Source organism: Atta colombica, unplaced genomic scaffold (assembly GCF_001594045.1).
Source record: "Atta colombica isolate Treedump-2 unplaced genomic scaffold, Acol1.0 scaffold38, whole genome shotgun sequence".
In the NCBI taxonomy this organism is placed as follows: Eukaryota; Metazoa; Arthropoda; class Insecta; order Hymenoptera; family Formicidae; genus Atta; species Atta colombica.
Window position 1 is genome coordinate 1034130 of NW_017259490.1, and position 11774 is coordinate 1045903.

The following is an 11774-nucleotide window of genomic DNA, read 5'->3' on the forward strand; positions in this document are numbered from 1 at the left end:
ATAATTTAGTAGTCTAATGTCATGCAGAAAATTGCAACTAAGCTGTTAAATTCGTATTTACATTAGCATACACAACATTAACAGTTTAGGAATAAGCAAACTCTTTAAGTATAACGACCACTTTCTATATAATGTTTCATACAAAGTTAGTTTCTGGCTTTAATAGAATGCATCGTTTCGGAGAACGGTATAGAATGGATAGCAAATCCTTTATAATCCTTTATATAATGCAATCTTTTCTCATTCCTGTTGCTGATATGGTTATTCCGGTATTCATCCGGGGATGGAACAAAGCAAGGGGTAAAGAGAACGATAACCAAGAAGAAAAAAATTGTCCAAGCTCGAAGTAGAGGAAACATTTCCATGACATCGGAGGGTTGGGTACAGGGTAAGAGTCGTGGCTGAGTTCCAAAGTGGGGCAGCAAATCAAGTTATCAACCACTCAGGAGGTAAGGGGCCATCAAAGAACCATTTAATGCGATCGCGCGTAAATCAGGTCCAGGCGAGGTTGCCTGCCGTCTCCGTGTTTCGTTGAACAGCGAAATACTCTAAGACCGAGAGTACCATCGTGTCGGTGCATCAGAAGCCATTAATTGCGGTCACGCGGTACGCGCTTGCCCTTGAACACGAGGCGACATTAACGACCGACCGTAGAATCTATCCCTGACCGCTAATTAACGCCGCCGAAATCATTATCTAATAAAACTGCTGCACGATTAATTCGATTTTTCTAAGACGTGTGTTTTACAAGGCGAATTTTGTAACGTGCATTATAAATATAGGTATCTTTATTTTGAATGAGGACTTTATAGCTATAGATTATAGTTTTTTATCTTGAGCGAATATTTAAAAATTATATTAAAAAACTCAAAATATATTATATTAAAAAAACAAAATAATTAAATTTACCATTGGGAATAATCAGCCATAGTTTTTGAGAAAATAATATTACTATACTTAATTTATATTTTAATGTAATCATGAGAAAAGACAAATATTAAGAAAAATAAAATGCAATTATTTCAATTGTTAATATTGTGCAAGCCTATTTAAATGATATTAATAATTAATAAAAACAGCTTTTAGTTGTTTAATTAATTTCTATTAGCAATATTATATTATCGAAACTTTAATCTCTTTTTCAAGTCACATTTCTCAGCAAAACTCTGTAAAGCGTTTAAAATTGAAGCTTTAAATGTAGATAACGATTAAGATAGGTAAAGCCGGTATTAAGCAGAGTTAAACTTTAAACGAAGTTCCTAGAATTCACGGTAGCTAAATTTAATCTGCGGTTAAGTCAAAAGTCTTCGAGCATCCTACGAGGAATCCTACGTGCAAATAATGGTTTAACGAATAAAACATTCCAATAAATCAAATCTTATAAAATTTTATGAAATTTTATGAAATATGTACATATTTATATTCTTTTGCTCAAAAAGACATGCTTGATATTACACATTAAATTTTTCGTGGACAAAACGAATTTGCGATATATTCAAGCATTGAAAATGTTAAAAGAATACAGCTTAAATAAACTTTTGATTTTTCGGTAGCATAAGAGTGGGAGAAGCACAAAAGAAACCATCTAGAATAATCTCAGTGGAAAAACCAATTAAACTAAAGTTTGTCGCAACTACGAATCGTGCTGATAGACGCGTTTCACCTTGGTTCGTTTCTATCGGAGATCGTTGGCAAACAGAGGGAACAGGATTTGCCGTAGCTACAGGCTAGTTAGTTTCTTCTCGGAAACCGATCATTCCCTCATTCTTCATCCAGCCCTCCGGACACTACTGTACCGTTTGGCCATTGTACTTGCTGACCGATCAACTTGACGCGTTGCCTCACGCTTCGACCTCTATGAATCACTGCGAAAACGGATATCACCTCATGCAGGAATGTGAATGTACGGTTCGGCAAACAGTCGTGCATATGTGTATGTGTGTTCGCGGTGGACAGTATTCAAATGCGCGTTGGCCCGTGTTCAACCTCGATATCATGGCTCGAATCATCAGTAGTTGTGATAACAAATCGTTATCTAAATAAGGTACGTTTCAAGAAAATATCGGAAATAACATCGAGATAAATAAATCCCGTATTATGAATACGCAGCTTGAGAAGCTTATCACTGTAACGCTTATTTACTTATCAGTATTTTGACGCGGAAGAAGATAATCATGGCATTCGACAATTTGCATGGAGTACTTTTCTAGAAGGATATATATATATATACGTATATACAGCATTTTGCAATAATCCACCTCATTAAGTGTTTGGCCATTTCTTGATTATTAGATATTAATATAAGTATATTTTATAGAATGTAATATCTTTTATATATATAGCGTATAAAACATAAAATATCATAATGGAAAAAGTATTAAATTTAATTTATTTTGTCAGAAAAGTAAAAGAACATCCGTCACGTAAAATGAAACTTGCAACAAAATTATTTTTAGAAATAAATAGAAACAAATTGCTACTACTTTACAAAGGCTGTAAATTATTATTTCTTTTGTCTTGCTCAATTAACTGAAATGCGCTTTTAAGAGAAGCTTTTTAAAGAAAATTATTTTAGAAGTACACAAAACACTCCAATTTTTTTAAGTTTTGTATATCTAACTTTAATAACGTTTTTCAAATTTTGTTTTCTTGTTTTTATATTTTAACATTTTTATATTATATACATATATTTAGATGTGCGCGCGCGCGCGCGCGTGTGTGTGTGTGTGTGTGTGTGTGTGTGTGTGTGAACAATTTTTTAAATATCTCATATGCAGAGCTAGAAAAGTAGGCAAAAAAAATTTGAATTATTAATTTATTAATTTTTCTAACTTTATTTTTATGTTTAGTCTAATTTATATATGGTATTTTCAAGCAGTACAGTGTTTGTGTAAGTTATTGATTACCTGAGAATACTAAATCAAGTTGTGCATAAACTTAAATATAAATATTTTATGTAAATTATGAAGTAACACAGAGAGCAATATTTCCTATAAATCTTGAGGAATATTAGAATTTTGTGAAAGATTAAAAAGCTTTGTTTCGTAAATTGTAAGGTAAATCTATGATATTTTTTCATCATTCGATTTTTTTACATAATTCAAACATTTTTGTTTATAACTCCATGTGAATAGAGATCATGCACTGCACTTTTCAACATTGAGAAATCAATACACATGACAATAGAGCATGTAAAAAAAATTTATATTTAATAAAAAACTTTATTATTCTTTTACATAATTTGTAAAAAAGTTATTTAAAACTTAGATATTTTGTTATTATTAGATATTATTATTTAGACAAAGATTTTATTCCGATTTAATACAGTATTGAGAAGAAGATTGCGTCAGATTAATCTATGACATATTACTTCTGTTTCATAAAAGCTGAACACATCAGCAGCGAGTATTCCTTTTTTTCTCTCGCCTTTCGCTGCTCACCTCTAAACTCTCCCCTAACGAAAAATCCGTGTGCATTACCTCACACAGCTTCATGCTGCAATAAACATTCAGTTCAGACGAGGAAACGTGGTATGGGGATGCACCATTTTCCAGGAGTTCCTGGAACAGAGCGGTTAAGCTTGTGCAACTTCCGGCAACCATGCGAAACTCACCCTTATTCAGCGAAGCTCTATGGAAAATTCGATAGCCTCCCGAAGGGAGGCGTCGATCGTTACTACGAGGACCATGTACCCTGGCTGCCACTAGGAAAAAAAGGAACATTCGCAGGGAACCACTCTCTATTTTTTTACGATGCCGTATTTTATTTTAAACGTAAAACTATTTATTTGCTTTATTGTGTGCCTTACAGAGAGAGCTACCATAGTCTGTACGATGCTTTGATCAATTCTTTTTTATAAGTTTAAAGCTATTAAATCCTGACGAAATTTTTTAATTTGTTTATTTAAAACAATAATTGAATTTGAAAAAGTGAAATGTTTGTAATGTCGGAAGTATTAGATAATCTTTAATTATTCCCTGAACTTAATAATCTTCATCTTGTTCCTCAATTCTCTATTTTTGCCATGCACTTTTATATCATTCACATAAAATTGTACCAATGATATCATCCAATTACACAAATTGCAGGAAAAATTATGTTCTTCGCAACCGCATGCTTCTTTAACAACGTACGTGAAATCAATGCAATCGCATTGCGATATTTTCCCGATTCGACGCTATCCAATTTTCTTGGTATTAATTGCGGGGCGTATTGCGAGGTCGTCCTTCGGCATTGCGGAGGTTACCCATTAAGAAACCACGGAAAATTTGATGGCTTCATCAAAGAGAGAAAGAGAAAGGTGAAAGTACCGCTCATTATCACGAGAAACTCATGCAGTCATGATAAAATAGAATAATTCAGAGATGGAGACGACTTGCGGCTGGAGATCTTATATGAACACAAAGATACGTACTTACACACAAATTGAAACACTTGGTGCAGATACGCTACAGCAAACTGCGACAGCGTGAAGCGGATATGTATGTTGCGGCTGTACCGTCAGGATTTCACTGGTGGGACTGAGGAACTTCCTCTGTGACAGAAATTGTTCCGTTTTCACAGAAATGCTCGAGTCACTAGAATGATGACTTCACGATATGAGATACTATACCGACGAGTTCGGACCAGATATTATCAAGCGAAATGAAATTCAGTGGGTTACGGTTTAGGTCGACGTAACGATATCCCAACCTGACGACAGAAATGTATAACAGTGCAATCATAAGAGATAAGCTATTGGACACTATATTGTAAAAGGTTTTTCTCTGCGTCGCTCTATTATTATCATCATCGGTGTTCTAATCGCTTAATTGTTTCCATTACCTTCTAGCAAAAAACTATGAGATTTGAGAATTACTTTAAGAGAATTAATAATGGGGATTTATAATAATAAAAAAGTCTTAAAGCGTAATAATGCTTGTTTTTCGATAAATAGCATCTAATCAAATACAAATTATGAAATATGAAAAATTTAGAGTATTTTGTTATTTTTTAACTAAAACACTCAATGTTGTTGGAAAATGTTATTTATATAAGCGGTAAATAAATAAATAAAATTTAATTGTAAATATATTTAATAAAATGTATTTACAAATCGTATTGTTACAACTTTTTAATTACTTTTAAATTACTTAATATTAAAAAGCAAATATATATTATTTGATCTTTGTAACAAACTATTGCACGAAGAAAATATAATTTCATAGTTTTCTTCGCGATAAATGACATTACAGTCAAAGTACATTTTTTTACAAAAATGGACAAATCCTTGGAAGAAAGTTTGTCAAAACTTTTTACTCCAGGAGCACTAGTGGTCATCTATCTTTCCGTTTTCCTCTTCTTGCTAGTTTCGAGTGCATGTCTTTGCCAAAGGAAATTCAGAGGAAGGCCCTATCGAGTTGTCATTCGAATGCAGCGCGCGGAGCGAGAACATCCGGTTGCAAAGACGTGCGGCGATTTCTGCGGCATCCGTAATCGACACTATATTTTCAGCACGATCTCAACGTGGCGATTTTTTTCCTCAAAATCGAGTTTTACACGAGAAAGTGAAATTATTATTACTACGTGGTATTCTTGGCAAATCGTCACGCGATGCGTGGGCTTTTCAAAGAAGCTGGCCAAATTTTCATTCATGAGAAAAGTTTGATGCTCACGCGTTCGTCAATGATACATGAAAAAGAACATGCGAATGCATTAACGAATTATGTTCTAACATATTGTTAATATTTTCTAAAGCTTTACTTAAGCTAGTAATAAGAAATTAACGAAAACATTTATCTACAAAAAGTGTCAAATATACACTTTAATAATTTTTATATTTATTATTTTGTTCCTTAGAAAGAGAGAGAGAGAGAGAGAGAAAGCTATAATTTTTATTTAGAAAAATATTTATTTTTTTTAATAAAAAGAGATATTATAGAATGGATACGTTTTGAAGCGATTGAATTTAATTATTTAATCACACATAAATTGTAATGATTCATATTTATTCTGCCATTGATGACGCATTTGAAATTGCATCATTTTTTTCCGGAAATTCTTTAAATATTTGTAATTCTAATAATAGTTGTTTGATAAAGACAAACACATTTGCGCAATAAATTTCTAGAATAAATTTTCGAATAAATTAAGTTATGAGATTATTTTAGTTATAAAGTTATTTATTCTAAGTTTTTATAATATCTTATTTACGAGTGACATTACAACAGCAATTTTTGTAAATAAAATAATATACCATACTTTTTACTAATTTGACACTGAAAATGATCTAACAAGGATCAAAATTCATCATTTATCATAATCGTTTATGTAATATAGATTCAGCATTACAATCTAGTTCCTTTATATATTTTCCGCAGCAAACTTTCAAAATAAATGTTATGTATGTTCAAAATAAATGTGTGTTTAATAAATGTTAAAATCATGTAATTAAAACATATAAACTGAAAAATAAATGTTAAAAATTTGATACGATTTTTAAACTGTTTTTTTTAAACTGTTTAATAAATGTTATGAAAATGTTTATAAGACATTTTATAACGTTGATTTGACGGTTTTTTTTTACTGATTTAAAATATTTTTATACGACACATTTTAATGGTTTCGTAGCATATATTTAATATTAATGATTTCTATTTTATGTTTTTATACACATAAAAATATTTTGAATAAATGCTTTTTAAATATGAATAGTTAGTTTGGACTATTTGAATTCTAATACTTTTACTTGACATATTATTACTTATTTTACTTCTAAAAGATTTTTCTATACTTGCATACGCCGTTTTTGTCGCGATCTTAACGTTTAAAATAGACGGACTATATTTGAAAACGCATTGAGAACTATTTATATCCAAGAATAAATATATCGACAATTTCTATATAGTTGAGAGTCAACGTTTTCTTGATTACATATTGATGCATTATTTGCGATGCAATTAAATTATAAAGAAAGCGGATTGATCAGTTCATGATTCAAAATAATGTTCGATTGCAAAAGATTTTATTTATAAATATTTGTGTATAATAAGAATACTAATAATTGGATGTATAAGTAGAATTAAAATCCAAACATTAAATTAACTTTCATAAAGTACATCAAGTACATCAAGTAAAAAAATTTGTTATCTTTGCACATATGCTTGGACATTAAATGGCATTAAATGTCCAGTAATCATTGTTTCAATAACGTGTAGACACGTATAAAGGCATGTTACTTGGATAATAGAATGGTTCTGTGGTTGCCCAAAGGGTGGATGTCTAAATGCGCATAGTCAAATGAACTGGTGGTCCATATACTGACGACTCACACGATTGTGCCGACAAACACACGGATGTGTAGCGGGAAACCGGGACATCTAACTAGAGCCGGAAGATAGAGCGTATCCTAACGATCGGTCTCGCCTGAATAATTCTCGGATAAGTTTCGTACGTGCAGGGAAAGTGAAGCCGTATTTGCATCCCTACGGTCTCATTATAGATCATATCGCGTAGGTAGGAATTTACTGGAAATAACGGCGACGCGTTTTGCCCCCGCGATTTTCCGAGAATAATGTCTTTTTGTCGTGTTGCACATGTATGATAATATATAATGTTGAACTATTATTTTCGTTTAATAAATAATGAAAAAATAGAATGTATAAAGCATGAAAAATAATAATTTGCGAAAATAATAAAGCGAACTAATTTTTAAAAGTTAATGATATACTTGTTTATCGCAATAGATTAATGTTCTTCTCTCTAAAGACTTTGTTTATTTATCACTACGGCACGTGTTCCGGAAATTGTATTATTAGCGTTCCTTTTGACGATTTATATTACACGAAAAAAATGCTTTGTAAACGCTACTATGACAGCGCTAACGTGGTGAATAGCAAGAAAACAACGTGACTTCGTGTCAGTTCCTGACGAACAATTTGGCTCTGAGCCAGACTGACTTCCAAAACTAACGACATTGGAGTATTTGTCGACCGTAATCCGTCTGACCATAAAAGACATTCTTGCTTCGAAATGTTTTTAGAAGAGAAAGATGTAACTATGTTCCATATACTGTTCTATTTATTTTTAGGAAACAAACTGAAGCAAAATAAGAACCGATATAATTAAAATGATATATGTGCTATCATTACGCATAATGATATTCTAAATTACATAGGATGATATAATACCAGAGCATATGTTCGCGCGAGCTTTCAGATATCAGATTGCACGCATAATTATTGGCTCATTGAATTGCGAATTATCGCGGCATCTATATATTAATCGCGGTTATTGGTTAACCGAAATCGTAGTTAAAGTAAATATTCATCATTACAATTATTATCATTTTAAATCAACAAAATGAAGTAATTATTTGTTTTCACTGTGCAATTTTATACACTGTGTGCGTTAAACACTTTAAAGTTAAAATGTTATATTACTTCGAATGTTGCATAAATTTATTTTTATTATAAATTAATAATACTATTTTTCTTGTCAATCTAAACTTTTTTACTTTGTCATCAATTTATTACTATCAAATAATTGTTAAGATTAATATATGACAAAAAGTTTATTTTCATTGATCTCCTTTTAATAGAAAGTAGCGATTTTTTATGGCGATAATGTATATTGTCTTGTTTGTTAGTACAAAAATCGCTGCTTTCTATAAATAAATTAAAGAAAATAAACTTTTTGTCATCATTAATCTTAATAACTAGTCCTAATCAATAATTATACTAGATGGTAATAAATTGTTAGCAAACCAAAAAATTTAGATTGGAAAAAAATAGTTTTAATTAATTAATCTATAGTTGTACTTTTATGTATGTGTATATTGTATGTGTATATGTATTGTATATACAGAGTGAATCAGGGCTATATATAAAAAAATATATATATATATAGAGAGAGAGAGAGAGAGAGAGGCATTATTTTTCTTTGATAATTTTTAATAATAAAAAAATTTTTAGTTGAATAAATAGTACCGTTAAAAAGATAATGAATGATAATTTTTTGGTCGAACAAAACTGTTCGAGGCAATTTTAATCCATATTTTTTTGTTTCACTGATATAATGGAAAAATGATACAATCTTCAAATCGCAAAATTGCCGAGATAAAATTAGTCGCATCCTAAAATTGAAATACAAATACATTATTTTGCTCTTAAAAAATAAAGATACTTCTAAAAATACATTTACTTATTGTTTTGAAGAAACGCAAAAAAGTGTAATTAAATTTGAAAAAGTGATTGCAAAAGAAAATTACGAAAGTATCAATCTTTTTCTATATAGAAAAAGCAATTTAAACACGTAAAAACTATATCGGATATGTATACAATATATTTGCAATATATTTGAACTATATATTTGCATGTGATGCATTTTTTTTATGTTATTTTGTATCGGGCATACATTTTCAAAACGCACAATATAGATCGTTGCTGTTATCGGAATTCAACGAGACTTAGATGATAAATCCGGATCATTCTGCTGTAATGAAAAAAAAGTGCATTTGCAATAAAAAAAGAACAAAAATCTCAATTTCTTTATGCCAACTCTGCCCCGAGCGTTTATTTTTACTTTCTTAACAGAACATGTAAAGAATCCACGAAAATGTAAAAGTCGCCAACGAATTTGTGTTCAACACATATTTAATTTAGAATCACATACCTGAATAATTGTAGATAGAAATGTTAAAATATGTGCAATAGAAAATTTTCTTTGTGTCAGAAAAATTACTTTCAAATGTATAAAATACATTTATCGCTTTAAAAACTATAATGTTGCTACTAATCTAATCAAAGTCCGTTGCCAACATAGCTGCGTAAAATCACATCCTTACTATCAATAGCTAGTTCATACAATTTACTTTTCATGATTTAAAGGCGAGTTCCGACTTTGCCCAGGTCTCCCCTATTTATAAAATTAACAAGTATTTATATAAATTTGAGCGCGAGTATGATGTAGCAGACAGCGCACTGATCTAATATTCTAAAGATCCCGGGTTCGATCCCCGGTAGAACCGAAAAATTTTCATGCAGCTCGTAGCTCTTCTTGGAAGGCAATGACAAATCACCAAGTAGTATACTTGCCCAGAAAACCCACCTACCAAAAATTGTCGTTCGGAATCTGCGTTTAAACTGTAGGTTCCCATATACGTTATATATGATTAGTGCGCAAAAGTATATGAAAGGGAGGCGCCTACGCGCTGAGATAGCATATGATACTTGAAGAAGAAGAATTTATGTAAATATAAAAGAAGCGTTTTATAATGCTATGCCAATGAACGTATAAAATTTTTTTTTTTGTTAGTCTCATGTTTGTAGTAGTCTCTCTATCACACTCTATTATCATCTCACGAGGCAAGTTTGTTTCTTTCCTCCTTCTTTTCTCGCGTCTCTTTTTATAGTATATTCACTAACAGTACATTTCTGGCTTCTCTTGTTTCAGCTGACAAAGGTATGCTATTGAAGCTCGACTTTCGAGATGAGTTCGAGCTTGAAGACAGCCCGGATTGCCGTTTCGATTTCCTCGAGATACGTGACGGTCAGTACGGTTACTCTAATCTCCTCGGCAACTTCTGCGGCACGAATTTTCCTCCCGAGATCACGTCGAAGACGCGATACCTCTGGCTGCGATTCCACAGCGATGAGAATATCGAAGGCAAGGGATTTAAAGCTGTGTGGAACACAATACCGAGACCGACCAATCGTAAGTTTCAGTCATAAAATCTCTTCCGATATTTTCTTGATAAATGTTCTTATCTCTCTTTCTAAACTAATTCTGATTAAAATGTAATTGTTAAATATAAGTTAATAATTTCTAAATCTTTGAATAAAGCAAGAACAAGCAAACAAATAAAGACCTTCTAATAAAAGTCTGGATATAAGAAAGTTATCTTTGATTGGTCAGCTATATTTTAACAATTCCTGTGACAGAGAGAGAGAGAGAGAGAGAGAGAGAGAGAGAGAGAGAGAAAGAAATAGTTAAGAAAAAGATAGAACAGAATGAAAAAGAGAATGGAATAGTAAATGTGTCTTTCTCTCTTGTATAATTTTGTTAAAACTATTACTCTGCATGTACAAAACTAAGGCTCCAGACTATTATTAGAGGATCTCTTCAAATAAATAATAAAGAGTTATTAGAAAAATTATTTCAGTAAATGTATAATCTACTTTATATCTTTATGTATAATATTTATAAAAGGCCGACAAATATTTTCCGAGAAAAATTGATTATTTACACAATTTTCTCAAATCACAAATTTTATTGACATCTTTCTTTCTTCGATATGTGGCAGAAATTTATCTCAAGTTCTTTCTAACACTATGATCTACTGCCAGCCAAATCTCCTCGGATGTGAGATATATCTTTTCGTCGCGTAATCATGGATTAATTAAATCGATCGATAACGAAAATAAAATCGCAATCCTAACTTTTCCGTTTTTTTCACATATATTTGTACAATTCTTATGTCTTTAACAACATAGAACTTGTTACTGAAATATTTAATCCGACGCAATGATAATTGACTAACTAATTAGTCGTCTATTATTTCAATGATTTATGTCTTAATCGACACGATATGAAAGCATAGTTGATTCCTTTCCTCATGAAAACTATATATTATTCATAAACGCAAAAAAGTGAAGAAATAACAAAAAAAAAGATTTTTAGATAAAAGTTAAAATTAATACAAATTTAATAATTGATACAAAGAATGAAAAAGTTTAATAATATTCTAAGAATATTATGCTTAAAATATTACTTAATATTAAATTATATATATATAT

General features: G+C 31.0%; 1 protein-coding gene across 1 annotated transcript in view; it reads left to right on the forward strand.

Annotated features, from left to right (window-relative positions):
- LOC108690891 overlaps positions 1–11774 on the forward strand; it is a 129797-nt gene that overhangs the window by 93049 nt on the left and 24974 nt on the right. The window contains exon 4 of the mRNA XM_018198420.1: positions 10432–10692. Coding sequence (XP_018053909.1) covers positions 10432–10692 — 261 coding nt within the window. The remainder of the gene's footprint in view (positions 1–10431; positions 10693–11774) is intronic.